The sequence below is a fragment of the Hydra viridissima genome, unplaced genomic scaffold (genome assembly GCF_058129835.1).
Source record: "Hydra viridissima isolate aposymbiotic clone 2 unplaced genomic scaffold, HvirCarnegie_v1 scaffold_10, whole genome shotgun sequence".
NCBI lineage: Eukaryota > Metazoa > Cnidaria > Hydrozoa > Anthoathecata > Hydridae > Hydra > Hydra viridissima.
Genome location: NW_028324309.1, coordinates 5,791,648 through 5,801,326, shown reverse-complemented (window position 1 = coordinate 5,801,326; position 9,679 = coordinate 5,791,648). Strand labels below are relative to the sequence as shown.

Here is a 9,679-nt window from a genome sequence, read left to right as displayed (position 1 = left end):
TTTGATCTTAAATTGCTTGAATTTGATAACATTTTTCAAAAGTTCATATTCTTTTTTCTTTTAATAAAGCTAGCTTCTAACATCTGTGAGCTTATTAGTGGTAACTTTTATTAATTAATAAGTTGATAAGTAATAGATATATTGTTAATACTGTTGTAAAATTGAGATATGGAATATTTTTTTTATTACTATTGTGTTTTAGATATAAAAGTACTCGCTTTGTAACCTGTATTATTTATTTTGATAAATTTTAAAAGTTTTTTGTCAAGCTTTTTTAATGTAGGAGTAATATTTTTTTTTTTTTTTTTTTTTTTTTTTAAATTATTGTTTATAAAATTTTGATAAATTAGAAAGAGAAAATGTTGCAGCTAAAATGAAGTAACTTAAGTATTTCATCTTCATCATTTTCAAAATATGTTTTTCAAAATATTGTATTAGAATTGAAAAAAACCTTTTGAAGATTGATCTAACAAGTATTTAAAATTGTGAATTTTTCTCCATTATGTTGAACTTTTCTCATTTCTCATTGGTTAGAATAGTTGACAAAGTTTGTATTTTCAATTGCACATTGTTTACTTTAAAGTTTGTCTTGAAGTCACCGAAAAATGAGCAAACCATTTGAATGGCCTTGGCAATATAATTTTCCTCCATTTTTTACAATTCAACCAAATTTGGATACACGAGCCAAACAGATTGATGCATGGGGTAGCATTATACTCAGTTATTATAAATATAATAAACTGTATAGATTAGATTTAACTGAAGCACAGTCACATGTTTTATTTAACAATGCAAGCATTAATAGAAAACTTTCTAGAGATGGTATTTTATTAGTTTTGGAAGCCCTCGAAAAAACTGGTCATATTGAGTGGGATAATCCTAAAGAAAAAAAAAAATGTTATCTAATGTGGCGGACTCCGGAGGAGTGGTCAGAGTTAGTATATAACTGGGTGAATACAAATGGAATGACTGACACTGTTTGCACGTTATTTGAGCTACATTCAGCAGAGGATACAGTTGGAGAGGAATTTCACAACATTGATATAAATGTATTGAGAAAAGCTCTTCAGGTATTAGAGCGGCGTGGAAAAGCACAAATATTTACTGGTGAAAATCCACAAGAAGAAGGTGTTAAGTTTTTCTCTTAAAATTATTTAAAAAAGAAAATATCAGCAGAATTTGAAATAATTTAAAAGAAGTTGAAGTGTAATTAACATGATTACAAAAAAGGTTAAAAATGTAATGTCTAGTATTTGAAAGAAAACTCAAAAAGAGGTTGCAGTTTAAAATATATCTTTTTAAACATTTTTATATACAATCTGGTTTTTTTTCTATCTTATGAAGTTTTGGTTGTAGTAAATTTAATTTCTCTATTTTCAGTAATGTAAATTTTTTTTTTTGAGTTTTTCTTTTTCTTTACATTGTAGAAAAAAATAATGCAAGGCTATTGTTTAGTTTTTAACTTTTTATTCAGCAGTCATAGAACTTGTTTTTATATTTTTAAGCTAAATACAGAGTTTGTTTTTCATCTGCAATCTTTTTTTTTTTTTTTTTTTTGAGTGCTGCATATTTGCACTTCAAAATAAAAAATATCTTAACTTTTTTTTTTTTTTGATTTTTCTAAAAGTTTTACTTTATGTATTACTTTTTTACACATAATTTATATTTTAGGTTTTATGTATATTAAATTTTCTTTTAAAGTTTAATAATAAGTAATAATAAATAATAGCCTCATTTAAAACTCAAGGGTAGGTGTAAAAAGGAAGGTGTACTTTTAAGGAAATATGGTGAATAATAATCTATTAACTTATTGGTGTTTTTACAATAATCGTTTATAAAGAAGTTTTAAATTGTTAACAAGTTCTAAGAATTTTTTTTCTTATATATTCAACTTAATACAAAGTTTCTTGAATTCTTTAAATTTAACTAATATATATGTATACGCACATACGCACGCACGCACGCACGCACACACACACACACACACACACACACACACACACACACACACACACACACACACAAACAAACAAACTTTAAAAGAAATTAAAGATGTATCAACAATAATTTTTTTTTATAACTGTTATTAAATATATATATATATATATATATATATATATATATATATATATATATATATATATATATATATATATATATATATATATATATATACTTTTATTGTTTTAGGAATAAGTGTTATTAGTTTAGTTAATTATTGTCTAATATTGGTTCTAGATATTACAAACATTTTTTTAGTTTAACAAAAACTAGGCAATGATTCGGTATCAAAAGCCAAGGCGTATAGAGCTTAGAAAAAGCGATCTTGATGAGGCTGAAGAAATTAGGAAGGAGATTCTTTTGCAGGCACAAAAAGAAGATGAGGCTTTATCTCGGCCATCTACAACTGAGGTTTTAGAATCTAGCCAAAAACTCAAACGTGCGGAAATCAGAAGACGTCTTGGTTTTACACCGGATGTAATGCCTAGCGATGGAAACTCAGGCATGCATTTCTGAGTATAATATCAATTGTCAGTTTGTTGTTTCTTAACCATTTAAAATTGATAATGGAGATTTAATAGACAATGGGGGCCGCCTAGATTTTTAGCTTAAAGTGTTTTCTCTTGTTTGAAAAAAGTGATTCAACCCTTTAACATGTTAATGTTAAAAGATTAATTCATAATGAACTGATTTTTCTGTGTGACAGATTCAACATTATGTAATATGTATATTGCTGTTCTTTTATCGGTTAAATTGCATGTTGTGTTATTCAGGTAGTATATATGCTACTAAAGTTCCTCTTATATCCAAAATGTATATTGTTGTCTTTATATTTATGCGTATCTCTTATAAATTTTAATACAAATAATCCAAATGTAAAAAAATTATAACTTGTACTAACACACTATGGGTAGTGAGAATTTTAAGAAAAATTTGAAAGTATGCATACAGACATGTCTGTATGCATACTTACATTTTTATAAAGTCAGCATGTATTTAAGTGAATTATGGCGAAAACACCATCTAAAGTCACCTCATTTTATGGAGCTACTAGAAAAGAATACATGCACCAATTGAAAAAGAAGCGTCGTTTAATTGAGAATTCCAAATCGCATTCACTGCGCCATACAACATCTTATCAGTACAACTCTTTTTTTGGTGAGAGAATAGTTTGGAAGTGGTTTCCTAGGCAACAAGATGCTTTTCAATATTGCAATTCGACTAGGGAAAAATATCTTACTTTATTTACATACGAAAAAAATGATAGTAAACGTAAGTTTCTTGTGACTTCCCGCCAGCAGTTCTGGAACCGTTATTTAAAAATGAGATCTTCAGAACGACATTTTTATGAAGTTATTTGTGAATCCAATCCATGTCGTTTATATTTTGATATTGAGTTTGAAAAAAGTAAGAATCCATCTCTAGGTAATGGCACCACAGTGTTAGAGACTTTTATTCAACTTATCTGCTGCTGTCTTTATTTGCGTTTTAAAATCAAGGCATCACGTGAGAACTTGGTAGATCTAGATTCCAGCACAGAAAATAAATTTTCTCGGCATTTGATCTTCCACCTTCAAGATAATGCTCTCTTTACAAACAACATAGAATGTGGATGTTTTGTAAGATCTATTTGTTCATCTCTAAGTGATTATCTAAGTACTGGTATATCTAATTATTATTTTCCTGGTGATAGCTGTGACGGTTGTGTGGCCTCTATGCCATCTATTGAAAACTTACGTGAAATTATGGTTAACAATGACCAAGGTAAAACTTTTTTGTGTGATTTGTCTGTATATACTAAAAATCGGAACTTTCGACTGTACCTTTCCAGCAAATTTTCAAAAAATGTACCGCTAGTAATCGCTTCAGAAAATGCATTTTGTTTTAAAAACAAACTTACAAATATTGAGCGACAACTTTATAAACTTCAAAATAAAAAGTTTGACAAAGAATTTCGACAATTTTTCGATACATTGGTATGTCCGGACTTAGTAGGGAATATACGTATGTTAACTTCAACTGGAGGCACCGTTTCATTAAAATCTAACATTACAAATCCAGGTAATTTTTTCACTTTCTTTAGGTTGCGTATTAGGTTTTTATTTTTTGACTACAAAGTTAATTTTTTTTATAGAAAATTTTAATATTTTTTTAGTTTATTAAATTAGTATAGAACCCTTCAAACCTCTAAAATTTCTTTATACAATGTGTTGTTCCTGATTGCAAAATTAAAATAAATCATAGGTAAAATGGGCTCCATTAGCAACTAGTGCTAAAAGAAAATGTACTACAAATGATTTAAAAGTATTGTTGAAAGGCAATATTTAATACATACCTAACATAAAATCTAACTAGAGGTAGATAACTATCCAGAAAACTAAAAAAATGGCTGCAAGTTATCTCCAGTTTAGTGCTTCAACGCATGCTATTCTTTTGTATTTCTAAAAGATTGCCTAGAGGTTTACAAAAAAAAACTTGTAATACGTATGAAAGAAATAATTCATGCCATAATTACTTATACATTACGTATATACAAGTAATTACATATACAATACGTATATACAAGTAATTACGTAATCATTAAGTATATACAAGTGATTACATATGTATTACGTATATGCAAGTAATCAAATAGGTAACTTTAGTAACAAAATAACAGTTTTTTTAATTCTAGTGTAAAATATTTCAAATGAAACGTAAAACAAGCTTATTCTTGTAAATGCGAAATATTTACAAATCTATTACTTTACAAGTGTTGTACCTCACTCACAACAGAAGTCTTACGTTAGCAAGGGTTCTGTCGTGAGTAAAGTAGTTAATTTGTAACTTACTCACGGCATAAAACTTGAAGAAGTAAGCACATGGTCAGTGTGGTTTCCTCTTTAACTTTCCTCTTAAAGTTTGTTTTCAAGACCTGTCTCTTTACTTGTCCCTAAAACGAACTTCAGGTTTGAAGCATGATTTGAAATTTTAAGTTCAATTCTTGCATTGGGACCTTAGTCCTAATTATAGAATTTTTAAATGCAATTCTAATTTGGTCCCATAAGAATCTCCTTGTTATGAATTTCAACTCACTGCACTTTTCAGTTAACAAATCTCCTAATTCTCTTTACTAAATGAACACAATGAAAAATTAGAAACACGCAATTCTCTCTCAAATATGACTTTTTTCCGTTGTTTATAGAACACTTGATTAAGGCGATTGTTATAAATAACAGCAGCAATTAGTCCATTTACAGAAGCTATATTAATAAAACGGTTAACTTGCTTATATAAATAATTTAATTGCAGAAAACTGGGATATTATTTTAAGCAAAAATGTTAGATCCTCAAATAGACATTTAAATATAATCGCTAGAACAATACTAGCTAGCTTGTCTGGATTATCAGCAAATTTCCTGGACAGAGAGTCGCCGTAATAAAAAAAACCTAAATATAAGTCAAAATCGTTTTTTAGCCTAAAATGAGTCAAAATCGTTCTTTAGCCTTTTGAAAGATTATCATTGACCTTTTCCTTTTGAAAGATGCTTTCTCTTATGCGATACTACGTACGTTTTCCGGGTGTATTTGAAATGAAATTGTTAATTAGCAATGAAAACACTTTTTATTCTTTTTTCTATTGTATTTTTTAGTTTGTTGTGAAGAAAGGCGAGTTGATGGCTGTAAAATATCACCTTATCCAGACCTTGATCGGTTCGTTCTCCAACAAGCTGCTGTGCACTGTTTAAATGGTTTGCTAATTGTAATTTATCGATTAAAATTCTCTCTCTTTTTTTTTAATACTCTTTGTTACTTCCGGCATAAGTTGATTTAATAAATGGTTTATTTTATATTATAATGGTTTGCTTTCTTTAATTCTGTGCGACAATGCTTTTCTGATTTATCGTAGGGTCAATCAGACGCTGGATTCATTACGAACAACGACATATGATTATCTACGATCTTGACAACAATCGCTGGTGTGGTAATATACAGCGGCAACATAAGAGCAATCATATATACTACGTTGCCGATCTTCGTGCGAAAGTCATTTACCAAAAATGCCACGATCCAAACTGTGAAAATTTTAAGTCCTCTGAAATACCGATTCCGGTTGAAGTCCTGCCGTTTGCAGATGATGATTTGATTGAACAATTTGACGTGTCTATTGACGATAACTTAAATAAAATGTTTGATGAGGAGTTTTTGCCAGATACTAGTTTATTAGCAAAGACCGACGCATGTCAATACTCTAAATCTAATTTGCCTTTTAAAAAAAATAACCACTTATCCTCTAGAGAACATCAGAGAGCAGGAAGTGGTATTAATGATGGATCAATTAACATAAACAGTAAAGAAATTTTAGAATTGTTTGAAGAAGAATTTACAATCGACGTTCATCATTTGGAAAATTGAGTTTCTGAATTTGAGGTTTGAAGCATGTTGTGGTTATTGTTATTTAATGCAAATGTTTAATGAAAAAAATTTTTTTTTTCCCATATGAATTTATTCGCAATGACGTTTAAACCGAATCAAAACGAATATGAATATAATCGATACTGAATCGAAATTACCATTTATTCATTCATTATAATTTGTCACAGAAGTTATAATTTTCATTCAAAATAATTGAAAGCAGAAATTATACAAAAATACAATGATCATCTAATCAGTGTTTTTACTTATTTTGCTTGGCTTCAGCACGTAGTATTGTTAAAAAAGGAAATATGCAGTGTAAATAAACTTATAAATGCAGATAACACAAATAGTACAGTGGCTTTCAAAAAAATAAGGTCACTAAGATTTATTAGCATTACTTAAATTATTTTCATGTTTTTTAAAAAAAAAAAAGAGATTTTTTTTTTTACATTTTTATTTGGAATAAATTGTATAACCAAAATAAAAAAATTTAAAAAAAAAAACATTTTGATACCAAAATCAATCAAAAAAGAGAATCAGGTCAAAGAACTGTAATAAAAAAAAAAGATAATAAATCAAAAATACTAGGTCAGTTAATTTAAGGGAAGATCCCAAAATCAGCTACCGAGAACTGTCAGCTGAGTTTAGTAATAAGGCTGGTTACATTAGTGCTAGTTATAACACAGATGTTTTAATAAAAAAGGTATTGATTGTTATTTTGCTGCCAGAAAATCGCTTTTAAGGGTGACAGATAGGATTAAAAGATGTAAGTGGTGTAAGGAAAGACTTCACTGGTCAGTAGAAGATTGGTCTTAGGTCATTTTTAGTGATGAATCAAATTTTGAGGTGGTTAGTTGTAACACAAGATTTATCGTTATAAGATTAGCTTCAGAGAAATATAAGGAAAGATTTTGTGTACCAAGAGAACAAGGCGGTAGCGGCTCAATTGGTGTATGGGGATGCATTTCTAATCAGGGAATGGGATTTCAAAATATTTATATAGGAAAAATTGACCAGTATAATTACAAAGAGAACTTGGAAAATAAGCTTTTACCTACTGCTAGATCATTTTTCGCAAGGCGCAAAATTTAAACTTTCCAACAGGATGGGTCAACGACATACACTGCCAACTCGGTGAAAAGGTGGTTTCAAAGGCAACATATTACTCTTGTACCATGGTAAGCACGATCTCCAGATCTAAACCCAATCAAAAATATTTGGTCATGGATGGACAAGGAACTATAAAGAGAAAATGTGGAAAGCGTTGCGCAATTGAAACTTGCCTGCAACAAATTTGGAACGAAATTCCATAGGATTTATGAATGCATTTGATTGAATTTATGCGAAAACGTAATCGTACTATATTAATTTCATTTTTAGCAGCATGGTTAACAATTCGTCCTACGTATTAGGTTCATTACGGTTGTAGACTACTTAAATGCAACTTTGTAATAGATTCTAAAGGTTTTTCCCTGCTAAGGATAATTAAAATAAATCTGTACACTTTTATATTGCTCTTATACATAATCAATTAATAAGGTTATATGGTTATATTTTATTTACTTAATTTAATCTTTTATCATTGGTAATAAGTTTAAATTAAGTAAACAAATTGTAACCATATAACCTTACATAAAACTTGATGCAGTATTCTCTATTCTTATTGCTATTTGGTGCATTGCCATTAGATTGTACCCTGCATTCCTCTATGTAAATTCATAAAATGAAAGAGAACATTTGTCAATATGCGCCACGATTATGCTCTTAATTTCCGTAAAATGAAGAAATACTTTTTGACTTCTGTGACTTTGATCATTTCGTTTTGACACTTAGGGTTTCAATATGTAGCGATCTATATAAGTGGGCTCTTCAGGTGCGTTTCTAGCATAGGACAGTAGTGTGCCATCTCCTTTACAACAGCTGTAAAGTCATCTACTTTATTAGAACTATCCCAGCATCAAACCAAGAAAATGTGTTCTATATTTAGAAAGATTCTTGGGTTTCGAAGTAACATTGAAGGAAATATATTTGAAAAATTAAAGGCTTTAAAAGCTTAAATGGATGAGTATTTTACTTATAAAGAAGAAGAATTCTTTGAAGCTGGTGATATAAAAAATCAATCAATGGTTTTTATAAAGGATATGAGTAGTAAATTTATTAAACATATAATTACTGAAAAAATCATTGATGCTCTTTTTCTATTTTAAGAGTTGCTGTGGATTCTGGTCGGTGGTTTTTTGAAGGTCACTATGAAAGTCATTAAGTATGAAATTAAAAAACTCTAACAGAAGTGCCTTTATTTAACTGCTAACATTGAATCCAGAGTTTTGGTTCAGAAATATGCTGCTAAATACTTTTACATAACAGAATCTAAAATTCGTATAGCACGAGACTTAAAAAAAAGATATTTTATCAATTCAAGATATCAAAGAAGGATAAATGTTATCTGAAGCAATATTAAAAAAAGGTGCCAATTTTATTGTGATGAAGATTTTAGTAGGCAAATGTTTGGAAAAAAGTCTACATTAGTTTAAGGCAAACCAGCTTGTGAAAAAACATTAGAGTTTTATGTAGCATTCAAAAATAAGTTTCTAGCTAAAAAAAAAAGGTTTTTTCAGGTTTTAATCTAAAACCTAAGCAGGGTCCTCAGGAACTCATTCAATTTTTGTCTGTACCTTACTCCAAAACAAGATTTTGTTAACAAATGCAATCAAATTTACAAAGAATTGATTTTAAAACACATGCAGCGCAATTAACAATGAGGGTATGTTTTATAGATGCCAAAGTTGTCAAGGAGTCGATGCTTTAAAAGTATTTATGAATTTAGAACTGTTTGTCTTTGATAACAGTAAGGAAATTGATCTTATTTAATGGGAAACTACTGATAGAATTGAATTGAATCACGCAATTAGTAACAACTGCTGACTGCAAAGTAATAGTTTGTGAAGCCATTGACAAGCTTATTTTGACTCTCATTAAACCAAGTCCCATACAAAATTAAATATAAAAGTAAATGAAAGAAAAAGGAAAAGAAAAAGAATCTTTGCATAGCATAACTTGATTTTGCAGAAATAATTTTTTTCATTTTTATGTTGATTTTTTAATTAATCGTTTTATTAATAAGTGTGTAATTAATATTCAACTGAATGTGTAAATTAAAGGAACCACTTTAAAGAATAAATTAAAATGTCTGTTCCCAGCAATCACACAACGTTAAAACAACGTTGAAATAACGTTGATCAACGTCGATCAACGTTATTTTAACGTTATTTCAACATCG

General features: G+C 29.0%; 1 protein-coding gene and 1 pseudogene across 2 annotated transcripts; both read left to right on the top strand.

The window, feature by feature from the left end:
- The first annotated feature begins 487 nt into the window (after window positions 1–487).
- On the top strand, window positions 488–1,428 carry LOC149882820 (vacuolar protein-sorting-associated protein 25 pseudogene; annotated as a pseudogene). Its single transcript, XR_016456617.1, has one exon. The product of XR_016456617.1 is annotated as a vacuolar protein-sorting-associated protein 25 pseudogene (transcript).
- An 808-nt stretch (window positions 1,429–2,236) lies between these two features.
- On the top strand, window positions 2,237–6,649 carry LOC145193111 (DNA-directed primase/polymerase protein-like). Its single transcript, XM_080070509.2, has 3 exons — window positions 2,237–4,062; window positions 5,634–5,732; window positions 5,891–6,649. Exons 1-3 carry the CDS (start codon window positions 3,009–3,011, stop codon window positions 6,394–6,396), a joined length of 1,659 nt encoding a protein of 552 aa, XP_079926635.2. The 5' UTR covers window positions 2,237–3,008; the 3' UTR covers window positions 6,397–6,649.
- The last annotated feature ends 3,030 nt before the right edge of the window (window positions 6,650–9,679 follow it).

What these genes read in the sequence shown, in the direction of transcription:
- LOC145193111 (XM_080070509.2), top strand. Translation starts at nt 3,009, where the DNA reads ATGGCGAAAACACCATCTAAAGTCACCTCATTTTATGGAGCTACTAGA. An exon ending in ATCTAACATTACAAATCCAG is followed by an intron (nt 4,063 to 5,633) that starts GTAATTTTTTCA and finishes TGTATTTTTTAG; the next exon opens with TTTGTTGTGAAGAAAGGCGA. An exon ending in TGCTGTGCACTGTTTAAATG is followed by an intron (nt 5,733 to 5,890) that starts GTTTGCTAATTG and finishes GATTTATCGTAG; the next exon opens with GGTCAATCAGACGCTGGATT.